This window comes from Schistosoma haematobium, chromosome 4, assembly GCF_000699445.3.
Source record: "Schistosoma haematobium chromosome 4, whole genome shotgun sequence".
Taxonomy (NCBI): Eukaryota; Metazoa; Platyhelminthes; class Trematoda; order Strigeidida; family Schistosomatidae; genus Schistosoma; species Schistosoma haematobium.
The window spans coordinates 25600744-25616741 of NC_067199.1; the positions used below are offsets into that span (position 1 = coordinate 25600744).

General features: G+C 34.0%; 1 protein-coding gene across 1 annotated transcript in view; it reads left to right on the plus strand.

Annotated features, from left to right (window-relative positions):
- The window catches only part of MS3_00007738 (uncharacterized protein), a 63855-nt gene that overhangs the window by 34634 nt on the left and 13223 nt on the right, over positions 1 to 15998 (plus strand). The window contains exon 2 of the mRNA XM_051216063.1: positions 4715 to 5660. Within this exon, the coding sequence (XP_051066621.1) occupies positions 4779 to 5660 (882 nt within the window). The 5' untranslated portion in view covers positions 4715 to 4778. The remainder of the gene's footprint in view (positions 1 to 4714; positions 5661 to 15998) is intronic.

A 15998-nucleotide genomic window follows, 5' to 3' on the forward strand; every position in this document is an offset into this window, starting at 1 on the left:
AGTAATTTAGCTATAAAAAACGAATATATGCAATTAAGCATTTAAATAACGTAATCTGATCACGAACAAAATGGTCAATTAACTATTTTGAGTGTCGTTATGTAACAATATCAAACAGCCTCACAATTCGCAATGTTACATATACTAAATTATTAGTGAGATCATTGAATAGGAAATGTTTAAAACATGACAATAGGTTGAACGAAAGTCCATTACAAATTATAATATATATACATAACCTTTAATCATCCATTTACATCTTCCACTGTATTCTGCAATCTGAATTATCTTCTCAATTGACCGCCATGTGTTTTTACTAACTCCGTGCTTTCGAGGCAATAAAATTCTTCGCTCTATCTGACAACTGTTGCAACTTCGACACCACGTTCCACTACACACCAATTACAAACATACTTATGAGTATCATCCACTACAAATATCGTGCTTCTCGAAATTCTTAATACATTGAAATAACAGATTATTAAGTTCATCCATAATCTGGTTGATTAAAAAATTACGTATAATTTATTATATAAGTGTCTATGAACAATCCACCAATGATGACAGATTCATTTGGTCCTCAATTTTGAAAGAATGGATTTTTTTAATGTATACACTATTTCTACGAATAAAATGAAGCTAAAAATTATTACCAAATTAATCTGTAGTTTATTAAATTTCATAACCTTCCTTTATCCATTATAACCAAGTTTCTTTAGAAAGATTAGATGATTAGAGAAAGTATTGCTTAAACTCTTGTTAGTATTTAAATATCATTTGTATTTCAAACAATTAGATATTATGATTAAGTCTTGATAGTATATTCATTATAGTTTCAAACAAATACAGCTAACAAGCAAGGATGAATAGTGGCTAGTAGTGGAATCCAGGACGCGCGTTTCGTCCTGTTTGGGACTCGTCAGCTGGATGTACCTGCATCTCAGTGCTGATGTCCACTCTGAGACTCGAACTCAGTACTGTTCGCTTCAAACGCTATCACGTTATCCACTTAGCTACTGAGTCCTGATGGCAACCAGCTTGTGCAGTGGGGTGAGGGTTAATTCACTTGGTATTGTTTTACTGGAATCTTCCCATTGATGTTTTAGGAATAAAACTGAAACACAGCTAACTTCGATGTCACCTTTTGTTAAAGCATAACTGTAAATAACACTAACTAACTCATTCATTATCAATAATTATTTTTATTAAAGTTCCTTTTAACTTATAGATTTTGTAATTATTCTAAGCGACTCAATGCATACTCATTACAGATTCATTATTTTCTGATGCCCTTGAAATGTTTTCTTATTAAAAAGAATAGCAAAACAAAATACATTTTAGTACATCCATGAAATACCTTTCTATTTCTTTATTATAGATTCTGTTTATGATGACTGGTGATAGTATGTGAATATTATTAATTTATTCATGAAATTCAAATTTTCGTTACAATAAACTATACTAATAAATATGTTTTTTTATGAATAAAAGTAACAAAAATTGTCTACATTTTCTATCAATAAACAATAACGAATCATCTGTCACCATGATTACCGACACAATATATTGATACATGAAAATAAGTCCTTTTTTGGGTAGATGAAAAATTAAAAAAAAAAAAAGAATTCTGTTATTTGTCAGGAAAACAAATTTCTAGTTTACTGACATTAAACTAAATAAAAACAACAAGTTGTTGTGTGATAGTGACTCATTGATGACAATAATAAACGGTTGTGCAATTTCATGAGTTCGTAAATTGGTTGAAGTTAAACATTAATACCGTAGGATGACAGTTCAGTGGTCTAGATGTTAAGCGTTCGCGTTCGAGTCTGATAGGTCCTGGGTTCCAATCTCGCGAGCCGGGAATGTAGATGTGCACTGCTGAGGAGTTTTATACAAGGACGAAACGGCCGTCCAGTGCTTCTAGGTTTTCTATGGTGGTCTAGCTTTAATCGACTAGTGAATTCAACTGTTAAATTAGAATGATTGTTAAATAATAATGAGAATTAATTAAACACAAAAGGAAAATGTTTGAGAAATTAATTAAATGCATAATTCTTTAAAACCATTATTTTATTTGTCCTAGTTAGTTAAGGAATTTATAAAACTCGAATCATTTGAGATTTGTTTTATGAACTTGCCGACATTCATGTGTATTGCTCTTTTCCAATGACACTAAAACACTACTTTATCATTTCCAAATAAAAATCTTTTGTTTGATTGGTTACTAATTTAGATGAAATGCTTTCTACTAGTTGAATGTTATTTGTTAATAATATTCAAATAAATGAGTTGATTATTTAAAATAGCTGATCATTAATTAATAATGTGATATTGTTCAGTCATTCATAGTGATCAAATCTTGTCGATCAATTTACATTATGATCAGTAGTTTTATAGGAGGTCAAGTAGTAATTGTGAACTAGCTTGAAATACAGATCCAATGGGTTCTCGCTGATTTTCTTTAACTACTTAACAATAACAGGTATAAAAGCACTTTTATTAACTTTATACGTATTGTGCAGTTCATTACGAATATTATTAATCGCACGGTTATTTTTATATTTTTCTAAATAAAAAGTTCTTATCCCATTTTGTCCAATAAAATAATTAGTTTTAAAATGGTTATTATTGGTTACCGATTTCTGAAAAGTGATATAAAATGTAAATATACCTCGACTGATCATCTTTTCTCCAAACTATGAACGTAAATAACTTACAAAGTACTAGCTTTATTGTTTCGAACATTGTTACGAACACTGATAAATTGTTATTAAGTACGTTGTATCTGGTAGCGCTTCAGTCGCCAAAATGTTCCTTAACACATGAGCACACATTTTTAAAACAAGTTAACCGATCATTTATATTTTAATTTCTTTAATCATACCCATAAAGTTTTCATGACTAAGGGTCTGGAATCACAATAACCGTACATTAAATCTCGGCCGTTTACTACTGTCATGTTTGCTGACGAGAAAACCGAGTCGATAAACTAGCAATCAAAATAACTTCATGAAATATCTGACTTGATAATCTTAAAAACATATTCCATATAAAAGTTATTAAATACACAAATAGGATGTGTGATCAGTGTCATTATCATTAATATTTCGATGTTTATTTCACAAGCAATCGACTAGTGAAATTATCTTTAATCTCCCAAAATGTTCGATGGCAACTTATTGATTGGAACAAAATATATGAGAAAGTAAAGATAAATTATCAAGACAAGGTTTAGTGTTATTCCAGATTATCAACTGTCCTCCTGAGTACACAAATTGTTTATTTCATAGATCACAGGAGAAATACCAATCTATAAACAGTATAACAGTTTATAACAACTGAGCAAAACGTTTTCATAGATGAAATATCTCGTGAAGTGATTCATAAGATAAAAATATTAGAATTATTCATTAATTTTTTAAACTGTTACCACTTTGCATGAATCAAAGTATATTTTATCAAACTTCCCTGGTTTGGGTAGATTTAACTTTGTGAATTATGGTCACAGATGGAAAGTTTCGGTATAGAAAGAAATAGTATAATTGGTATATGGCTCTCAATGAAATTCAGAAAGCGTGATTCATTCTTTTCGCGACTAGTTAGTATGATTTAGCCAGGATCTTTTATTTTCGATGCCCACTTGGTCATCCCCTGAACCATTTAGTCTAATCAGTAATTGTTTTGGGAGGTATAGGAGTATTTGCAAAGGTTTATGATTATAAGGCAGAATATCTTTTTGATTATAACACGATATATTTTATTTGTTGTGTGTGATGATTGTTCTATCTTATTTGAGTTGTGACAAATTAACAATAAATTTCTATAATCAAAATACTGACACAAAATGAACCTGGATGAATTTCTGTTGAAGGGAAAAGAATCTGGATAACCAAATGTGTCCATTTTCAATAAAACAGAACAAAATATATGCAAACCCATTCATAATAAAAATCGATATAATCAAAACTCACTTGAGATATAATACAATGATATGACATTAAAATTCAATTGCCAATCAAACTATGCTAGATTCTTATCTAATATATTACCCCAGTCTTGATAATCAATGTATCATCAAAATGTATCAACTCAAATCTATATGAAATGACATATTTGAATTTTTTTGTTGTAAAATGGTTAATTCATTTTGCTGGGACGTGATTCATGGAAATCGTTTAGTAGATGTACCATAGTAAAAATTATTCCACAAAATAAACAATTTCAAATTTTATCTATTTCAGTGTTTACTTTAACTCATTCACAATAATTATTCGATCAACAAAAGTCACGTAGAAATAGGGAAATCTCGATATATGACAGTTGAATAACACAAAGGATATAACGATCAAAAACATTTCAGCCATATTATTAGTTTAGTATCATTGTTTTTAAATTCACTCCCTATATTTGTGCTAAAGCTCTTTTCATAAGCATACCCTTCAATTTCCTTGTGTGTGCTAGTTGATAAGTGTGTAATATAAGCTCAATAATCTGAATTTTTCAACTAATCGATAAACGAGTTCGTATGAACAAGTATTTAGGTAGTCAGAAATATATTAGTCATTGGGTAATCGTTTCCTTTTAATACTATTTGTTGCGAAGCTATTTTGATCCCATCATATTTAAACGATAAGTATACAGCTCAACGGTATTGATTTATGTATGAAAATAAAAAATACACTTTTCTCTATTTTAATATATCATTCTCTAGGTAATCTATTGTTAAAAAACATTCAGATCCAAACTATTTATTATTGAAAACAAAATTCGAAAAAATGGTTGGAACATCACAAAGCTCTGGTAAACCCGGTGATTTAATCTGCCTGTGTATTGGCGGCCGATTATTTGTAACTAGAAGAGCTACACTTTATCGATTACCGGACAGTCGACTTTATTTAATTGCTACACAAGGATCAAGTAATCAAGAGTCGAATATAAATTACACAAATCAATTAAATATAAGCGATGATTTTGTCAAATCAATGAATGATAATAATTCTGAAATGGCTTCGAAATATTTATCACAATCACAAACATCTGGTAGATTAATTGGAAACGGACCAAATGATGGTGCTTTAATTGGTGGAGCATCAATTCTTCCTGATAATATAGCATCAATGGTTGCAGGAAATATGAATTTACAGTCAGCTTCGTCAATATGCCGAAATCGTGGCTCTGGTTTTACTAATCCAATAGTGAATCCATCTCATGGAATTGATTTATATCAATCATCATCAAATAATCCTGTTTCATTGTTATCACCAAAATCAACTAATCAATTTACCCAATTGTCTAATGCACCTATAATGAAAACACCTCCCATTGTTTATTTTTATGATCGTGATCCAGAAATATTTCGTTTTGTATTAGATTATTATAGAACTGGAGAATTACATTTACCATCAAGTATATGTGGTCCATTTGTACGTAAAGAATTAATATTTTGGGGTATTGATGAAGCATTAATTGGTCCTTGTTGTATGCCTGCCTATATGAGATATGATGAAGAGAAACGAACAAAAAATACATTGTTTCGAGATTGTTTTGAAGATATTGATTCGATGCAAAATCTTGTCAAATTTTCTAGAGGATGGAAAAAATGGCGATATAGAATGTGGTTATTTATGGATCATCCATCATCATCTTTAGCTGCTAAGGTAACTACTACTTATATGTTTATTAATAGTTCACATTTCCCCCTATATATATATAGGTTGGTCTCATAAGTATTTAGTAACTTGTCAAATGCTTATTTTTTATTCTTATTTAAAGTTCCCACGCTATCATAAATTCCTGTTTAAAGTTCTATTCAAAAATGCTGTTTCTAAAATGTTCAATTTGTAAATAGCCTTATTCACAAAGTTTGACCAGCTGAAAAAAACTACTGATTATCTTAGTTCAATACTAGTTAAGTACTTCTAAAAAAAATGGATCCATTTTCTATCATCTTTAGGTTGGCATTCAAAATATCTGAGTCTGATAACAAATAATAATAGTATTCATTCATTGGTTCAGTATAGTCAGATCACCTTTTCTAACTTGTAAAATAATTATAATTTCATCCTACATAAATGATAATAACCACAGATAAATGGTTTTCATTACAAATATGAAAGATTAATTTTTTTATTTCAGTATAAATGCTTTATACTATAATCATTTTATGTAATTAGAATAAAGTAACATTATACAAGACTGAAGATTTTTTGTTTTGTTATATTTCCATTTGAACTAATTTTCTTTTAAAGATAACTACTTTTTAAATTTAAGTAGACGATAGTGTCCGTTTGTTGTTGTTGTTGTTGTTAAAAACATAATTTACTGATCTCATACATATTTATATATTCAAAATATAATCGGTAGAGTCTATATGGATTTATTAAATATTGTTAAATTGTCAAAATATTTAGGGATGACAGTAAAGAAGTACAATAGTAATTATATATATTGTTATTAAGTAGTATACATTAACTTGATTAAATAAATTTTGCCTTCATATATACAAAATGGATATAGTTGGGAAACAAACAAAATAATAATGAAAAACTTATTTTGTTTAGAGAAGAATAATTTATAGTTAATAATTATAAACTAGAAGAGAAAAAACCTAAAAATACATCAAGTTTTTGGTCGGAGAAAAAATAAACCTGAATGAATTCACTTTCTCTAATTGTATTCAATGATAGATTTTCTCTAATGGATAGAAATAGGATTATATTCGAAATATCTAAATAATTAAATGCTCGTATCATATTTATATGTATATTCTTGAAATGTAAGTAGTAAGTTTATATCTTCTATATAAATGAATGAAAATGAGTGGTGGATTAAACTAAGACTAAATTATTTAAATTATAAACACTACCTTGTATCTTATTTCGTTTACCTAGTTAAGCACTTATTATGGATTATCATACAAGTAGTCGTTTAAAGCTGAATACATTCAAAAAATAAATGTTAAGCGAACTCAACGGGCCTCATTTGAATCTTACAAAAGATTCTATGGAAAAAATTAGACTTTATAAATAAGAATGTATCTGTTTGGGCTTGACACACATGACATTGATCACCACCCAGTGATCAATCAATTGTGATTACATCTCATTTCTACAGGAGGTCGGTCGCGGCCCGCGTAGCCCATTGGTAACGTCTCTGACTGTGAAGCTGGTTGATACGGGATCGAATCCGCCAGGGAGCACCAGGTCCCTCAAGATTACAGGTACACTTTACTGACGAGTGCCAAGTAGCACGAAACTCGAGTCCAGGGTTTCCTGTCGACTACCTTCAACCTCCATCTAATCTCAATATATAGTGCACGCAGTGTTGAGTCACCTAGACTGGTGGCCACATTGCAACATGGTCGGTAGCATTCGATCTGCGCTAAATAAGGACTTGACACACATGACATTGATCACCACCCAGTGATCACTCAATTATGTATTTGTTTTATTTGAATTTGGCACTAGCTATACAACTAATGAAATCTTTAGATTTACCAAGAAGACCAGCTATTTTATTTTATTTATTTTATTTGAACACATAAATTTTGGTACAAGAGGGCACCAAATATATATGCGCCACACGAAACAATGAGAATTCGTAGAGAAAAAAAGAACAATAACGAACAGATTAGTGTAAAGTAGTTTAATAATAATAATAATAATAGCAATAATGGGGGAAACGGAAAGGTACAATCAGAAGAAAACTTTCAGTTAGGGAAGAAGCAACCACTTTTTATGAAGAAAGTAAAAGGTTACAGCAGGATCGACACTGGCTTCTATCCTGAGCCATATCTGATAACGTCTCTAGCCACTGTGTTGCACCAACAGAAGCCAATCCTTTGCAGCTTTCCTTCATGTCACGACACCATGTCATATACTGACCACCTCTCCGCTTTTTTCAACCAGTCCCAGAGTCGGCAAATAAGGCGCGACGTAGAATTCTCTGGGACGACATTCGTAGAACATATATAAGCTACCGAAGTCGGTGTTTCAAGATGGTGATACAAATTGCATTATCGTCTCGGTGCCCAAACACACGATGCCGAACCTCTGCATTGCTGACATGACGTTGCTACTGGATGTCAGCAATCCTTCGGAGACAACGATGATCGAACACAGAGAGCAGTCTTACGTCCTCAACTCTGAGAGGCCAGGTTTCACAAGCATAGAGCAAAACTGCTCTCACCGACGCGTTGTAGATCCGACGTTTTACAGCCAAACTGACATCACGAAGGCGCCAAAGGCATAAGCCACCCTGGCTTTCACTATTTGTGCATTGGTTTCATCACTCACACCCCCATCAGCACATATGCAGCTACCTAGATACACGAACTTCTCGACTACCTCTATCTGCTCACCATCCAGGGTGAGTACAGGATTAGAATCCTGTCAGTCTTGTGGAAGTACTTTGCACTTCGAAGGTGCAAAGCTCATACCATACCTACGGACACTGATTGCCAACTGATTAAGTGCGGATTGCAGGCCTTGGGCATTATCGCACAGTAAGACAATATCACCCGCATACTCAAAGTCGAGAAGTCTTTCTCCGGGCAACAGATCCACACCGCCATTACTTACATCCATCAGAGCTGTTTCCAGAATGTCGTCGATAGCCAAGTTGAAGAGGAATGGTGAGATTGGGCAACCCTGTCTAACCCCCCTGTGTGAATGGAACAATGAAGAAAGATGGTTGTATGCTCTCACTCTGCCTAAGTTGTCTGTATATGGGACCTTTAAGATGGTAATAAACTTCTCAGGCACACCCTTCTTCAATAGACAATCCTAGAGAGTAGTCCTGTCCAACGAATCGAAGGCAGCCCTGATGTCAAGAAACACTACGATTGTTGGCCTTTGAAAAGTATGGCGGTGTTCTAACATTTGGCGGAGGGTGAAGATATGATCAATACATTCTTGACCAGAACGAAAACCAGCCTGCTCCTCGCGAGTCAATCTTTCTCGGGTTTTGAACAACCTACGAAGTATGACGGAAGCCAATAGCTTGGACGCAATCGGAAGTAGACTTATCCCCCGATAGTCGTTACAGGAACGACGTGAACCCTTTTTAAAGATAGGGACAACTATCGACTCATTCCATGACGTTGGTACACTCTGTAGTTCACAGACCTTTGTAAACAACATCGTCAGTTCCTTAGTCAGAAAGTCACCACCATCTTTAAAAAGAGCCGGAGGTAAGTCATCTGGGCCAGGTGATTTGTAACGCTTCAATAGTTGGAGTTCCTTGGGAACTTCCGCCTCATTTGGTTAGTCAGTCGTCACCGGCCATGGAGGGCAGGACAGTCTGACCGATGTTGCCGGAGCAGCAGGCCAGTTGAACTGCCCTTCGAAAAATTCTGCCCATCGTCCAAGACGTCGATGGATGTTAGTGATTGGCATCCCATCATCCTCGTAGATTGTTTCGCTCACACCAGACTTCTTGCTGCCAGTGGCTCGGATGAGTTGGAAGAGCTTCCGGCAGTTACCAGATGCAGCTGCTGCTTCCAGCTCATTAGCACGCTCCGACCACCAGGCTTCTCGGTCCTTACGCAAGCTTTGCCCAATTTCCTTACGTAACACCCTTCGTTTGTGGTCAAACTCACGGTCACCCGGAGTAGACCGACATGCTTCAATGAGTTGTAAGGAACCAGAAGAAACCCAGTGCTTATAAGCTGAACGTTTCGCGAAGTCGCAAGCGGCTTTACTCGCCCTTTTCATGGCGTTATGCAGTTGCAACTAATGCTCATCTATACTTTTCGGTGGAATGGTAGCTAGCCTAGAAACTAGATCGTTTCGATACTTACTAGCAACAGAAGTTGCTACCAATTTGCTGACATCAATCTTTTGATGGCATTCACTTCGTTGTCCACTGAAAAGTAAGGCAAGATTGGCGCAGACCAAGGCATGGTCAGAGTCCAGATAGGTACTCCAAAAGGATCGACAGTCTTGTACACAACCACGCCAGCAGTAGCTGATCGCGATGTGATCAATCTGAGTCCAGGCTTGAGATGCAGAGGGAGGACGCCAGGTGGCACATCGGCGATGACTGTGCCGAAAGTTAGTGCTAGCCAGAAACAGGTTATGGTCTGTGCAAAGTTGCAGTAGACGGTCCCCGTTATCTGACCTGCGACCAACGAGTCCCCATCGGCCACCTAAACGACTCTCTTCTGTGCCTAGACGCCCGACCTGAGCATTCAAGTCTCCGGCTAGTACTACAATATCTGTCGAACGCACTTTCTGGAGAAGAACAGATAACTGGTGGTAAAACTCATCCTTGATTGCATCCGGGCTGCAATCTGTCGGAGCATAGGTGGAGATGACGAAGAGACATCGTTTCTCACACTGATTTCTTCTCACTTTGATGGAACTCTCTAATATAACAGCACATAACCGACTGTTAATGGGGATCCAATCGATTAGTGCTGCCTCAGCTCTAGCGCTTAGTGCAACACCAACGCCAGCAAGACCAGACGAAGATGCCACAGGGTACCCGGATAAACGCACGTAAAACAAGCTTTTTGAAGGGATAGATGGAGAGCGAATTTGTAGTACTTCATTAGAGCCTTGAATACGGGTCTCAGCTAGACAGCAAACATCGATATTATGACTTTCCAAAGACATAACCAGCCCTATCTGTTGTCCAACCTGGATAAGTCGTGCGAACGTTGAAGGCAGACAGTTTGAATGGCGCACGTGGTTTCAGAAAAATTGTTTCATTACTCGTGCTTGGTGGTAACATACAATTTCCAACTAGGCAGTGACTCGAGAACGTTTAGATAGAGCCGAGTTTCCACCGTAGGTGAGCTGATGTATAAGTCGAAAAATAAGTATACACAGAATGGGAATAAAAGAGGGTGAATAAATGACGTAGTAAATAATAATAATAACAATAGTAATAATAATAATGTAAGTCTTTTGATTGTTATTCGAAGCAAAAAGAATATTCTCCATAAGTAGACAGTTCATCATTTTTTGTGCGGGCTGTGATACTGCCCGGGTGCCCAAACCGAATCAGGTGCCTTTCTTAGAGGGCCACACCCCGAGCCTTTAACCTAAAGGTTTAACCCACAAGGCAGTGGAGCATCGTAAGGAGATGCAGTCCCATGGTAGCCGGTGACCAACGATTGGTTCATACGCCATTTGTTCCCGCAGGATACTGAAGCCCATGTGCACCATTGGTTTGGGATCCGGTCAAAGCGCCGGACATTCGCTTTTCGTCCTCTCATTTTCGTAAACAACACCCCCGCCACGAGAAGGCAATGAGTAGGACTTGCCTGGCAGAGGCTGTATACGCGTGGCCATGTGAGAGCATTTCGAGAGGGAGGGCGAGCCCACCCCACTCTCGGCCATACCAGGGCATTTGTGGGCTTTTAGTTTTCTTCGACAATTATAGCAGTTTAATTCTAATCCATTTTCAGACTAATTTAAAGACCTAATTTATTTGTTCACTCATATGTTTTTCTATGTAACAAACATACTAATTATCCTAGAATGGCTGATGATCAGATCGACAGTGTAAACATCTTTAAAATTAGAAGTGACAAAGGAGTAACCTTTACTAAATCAATTAATGGCTGTTCTTTGGTAAGACATAAGTTTTGTTAAGCATTCGTTTGATATGTACGACTGAAATGAGTATTTTGTTAATAACTAATTACTTGTCAGATTGATTTATTGTGAACATTAAATACATGAATAATCTTATTATGGTTGGATTCATCAAAATTGGGTTCAAATTGAATTAATTCAGTAATCTGTCTTATTCAGATCATTTAATTTCTGTTCAACTCATTAACTGAATGATTTGTAAATTGAAAATGTTAGTATATCTTTGTTAAACTTATACTGTAAAGTGGAAACATCTCTAGGTTACATCATCGTCGAAAAGAAAATTTTCTTCGCTGAATTCTCTTTTTCTTATTCAATGACACTATGGGTTATTTTAATTATCATCAAACTAATTGGATACAGTTAGTTTGATACAGTGGTTTAAATATACTAATTTCCAAAAAACGTCGTAACAAAATATCACAGCTTTTGGATAGATTTTTGAAATTGAGGTAAGAAAACCACTAACTAGATTAATTACATTATTCACAAATAGCATCGGTTTAAGATCACACAATATCAGTGTATTTTCACTGATCAAAATGTTGACTTACCAGTTAACAACAATGTAACAAAATAATCTCGTTCCTTTTGCAAAAAACTACCAACTCTTGATTTTAGCTCAGTTTAGTATGAGCGTTGATGATGCGTTATAAGTTCAAATTACAATGAATCTTTATTATATTGTTTGTTTTATCCTCAGCTAAATCTGTTACATATCTCTCATTGTTTTAGCCATACACCCATAACATGGAAATCATTTATCCAGTATTTTAGGTCAATTACTTGTTACTAATTACTATTTATTGATTATTTAAATGAAATCAATGAAATTAAGGGCAAAAAACATATTTGATTAAAGTTTTAGGTTATTCAAATCAATCTGAATGATAAACCTGTCAACATGTCAAATATGGAGACAGAAAGTTAAATTTGATAAAATTTTAAGATACCATAAACATTTTGTAGTACTATCAATTAATTCTAAACAATAATGTCATTTGAGGCTCTTTTTCAACCCTCCCCACTCACCCTTCCTATGGTTTGTCCGTTTTGTAACTGTTGCATGTATCTATAGCTCTTGATAGAAGAAGGATACTAATCCTCTCTGTATGAACAAAATGATTTTAAGAATTTTTGAAGAAATTTATGCGTTTTTATGATAAAATTATATTTCGTAAACAAATTTATTCCGAGAACTGTTTCGACGAACGTTTATAAACAATGAGAACCGAATTGTGTGAATAATCTAACTGCTTAGCAGGAATTACGTAATACTTCATAATCCATAAAATGTGATTGGTTAAATTTATATATACTTAGATTTAGTGTAACATAAATATATTACGATTATTGACAATCGATATAAGAGTATTTCTCTATGAAAATATTGTTTTAATAGGTCGTAGTTAATATGCAAATTTGATATTGAGCGGAAGCGTCGAATCAGATTTTCAAAATTAATTGATTCACAATGTATAGTACTCATAGAAGTTGGCACATAAATCAAGTTATCTTAAAATCAATGAGAGGAATTTGGCCCCTAAATGGTTCATTTATTTTGTAATTTATTACACTTGTCCATTGTTGAAGTTAAATGTTGCAATATCGAGGCAATCCAGTCAGGACACATATGTACTGACTAAGACTGGACAATATTCAGTCAAGAACAATAAAAAAATGATGATCAAAAACCAGTGAAAATTAAATTTAAATTTAAACCATTTGCATAAGTGAATATCTATCTGGAATCAGTAGCTCAATGGATAATAAGTTTGAGTCGCAGTGTTAATATTAACATTGGGATGCTAATAAATCCAGCTAATGGGTCTCAAAAATGACAAAACCTGCGTGCTACTAGCCAACTTCACTAGTAACTGATATATTTCTTGATATTGTGTTGCTGAATACCATTTTTTCATCGATCGATCCACTGATGACTATTATGATAAGTGCAATAACAGTGTGGCATATTGTATTATTCACTCTATCCTTAAATACAAACATAATATTGAAAATCAAATGAACAGTCTCACTTAAATTCATACTAACGTTTCAGATTTAAAAACGTTTTTGAGTGTTTAAAATTTCCTAGCATATTCAAACATAAGTAGATGAACAAAAAATATTCTATCCCATAATTTCTTATCAATTTCTACAATTTTATGTTTAGAACAGTGCTCTACAGGGATAGACAGTTTTAAGGTAAATTCATTTATTTTTTCCTAATTACATATGAATTTAGAGTTGTTAATAGGATAGAATCATTCACATCAAAATGCTTACTTACTTGCTTACTTACGTTTGTTACTCCTCGTGAAGGAGCATATGCCACCCACCACCACTCGCCATCTAACCCTGTTCTGGGCATCCCTTTCTGGTTCTTTCCAGTTGTTATTCATCCTTTTCATATCTGCTTCTATTTCCCGACGTAATGTGTTCTTTGGCCATCCTCTTTTCCGTTTCCTTTCGGGCTTGCCTCATGATCCAATTTGGTGAATTCCATAATTTTTGTCCTATCCATTTTCAATGTCTTTTCCTAATTTCCTCTGGAAGCTGGTTTGTTCTCTCCCACAGAAGGCTGTTGCTGATGGTATCATGGTGATGGATGTTGAGTATCTTGCGTAGACAACCATTTATAAATACTTGTACCTTCTTGATGATGGTTGTAGTAGCTCCCCACGTTTCAGCTCCGTACAGTAGGACGCCAACCAAATTAAACATATCAAAATGACTAGTATATAATTTTCAAATAATAATGATTATTACTATTAATGTAAATAGTGCAGTTGACTTACAAACTTACTCAAAATTAACATTACATACTAGTACGAACAACTTTACTTCATTTTAACAATAATCTTCAATTCATCAGTTGTGAATTTTCTTTAAATCTCGTAGTTACAGATTGTAATTCACAAGTATCATTTGTTCACATATGTACTTCTCTGCTTTACATTATTATCTTAGTATGTAAATACTGAATTAACTATTCAGTCAAACGTCAAGATACTAACATTTTATTAATCATGTAAAATGTTTGGTACATTAATAGGGAATAATATTTCATTATGGATATGGGTCAATTAAATACATCTTGACTAAAGCAATATCATTCTTAAATGAATTCATTAAGTAACATATTCAAGATGACGAGATTTTTTGATACATTAAAAAGTTGATTGAATTGTCTTCTTGCTAGTTTATAAATGAAATAGTTCAATGGAATATTCATTATTTATACACATAGAAAATGAGAAAAAAGTATTTGTATCTTTATGAAAATTTGTTATTTTATTTAACTGGTTGAAATCATGAGTCAATTGAAGCTAGACCACCGTGGAAAACCTGGAAGCACTGGACGGCCGTTTCGTCCTAGTATGGGACTCCTCAGCAGTGCGCATCCACGATCTCGCTCCTCGCGAGATTCGAACCCAGGACCTATCGGTCTAGCTTCAATTGACTCATGATTTCAACCAGTGAAATTTCTAAAAATCTCCACAAAACCCATTCCGATATTTTACTTAAGATAGAAATGATATTTATTATCAAACATTTTTGTAATATTATTAGAACCTTTAATCGGTCTAAGTCAGATTTTGATTGAAAGCACGCGATCTTTGAATGACCGTTTTGTTCAAGTATGAGAACCGAGATTTTAAATGGTAGGCTAAATTGGATCGATTCAGGGTTTCAGTGATGTCCAGCAATCGCAACAACCCTATACTTACAAGTTTGTGATATTTATTTAATACATAGATGTTTTTCATCACCCACTGATACAAGATAAAAATTATAGAAAAGCGAGAAACAATGGTTATTTGTTTTCATTTTGTTTAAACTCCCCAGTGTTAATTACTCATGACCTTAAGCAGTACAAGAATTGAATATTCAGTACATACATTATGGACGATACCAGTGAATCAAAATTCAATTCACATTTTCGTAATACTATGATATTGTCATTAAATGTTATCAATAGTTAGTTATTTCACAACTAGGACAATTACCTTTATAGATAACAGTTAGTCAGAGTTATTTAAGTGGAAAGTTACTGTTTCTGAGAATCGATCAAGTCATGCGTGAGATATTAGACAAAATATAAATTATATAAAGAATGAAATAAAAATTAAACATTAACAGTTTATTACCTCTGCAGAAGTTGAATATCACTGTATTTTCTGAGAGGTCTAACCATCCTAAGTTTTATTTTGTCTCGTCCTCTATGCAAATCTTTGAGACTAATAGAATCACGTATTCATCATTCTCAATAGTTTGTCAAGGAATATCAGTTCACTGTGAATGATATTTTCAAATCTTCTTCATTATATTATAAACCATTGGTCAAGGAATTTCTATAAAAATTTCCAAAACAAAAATAAACTATTCGTA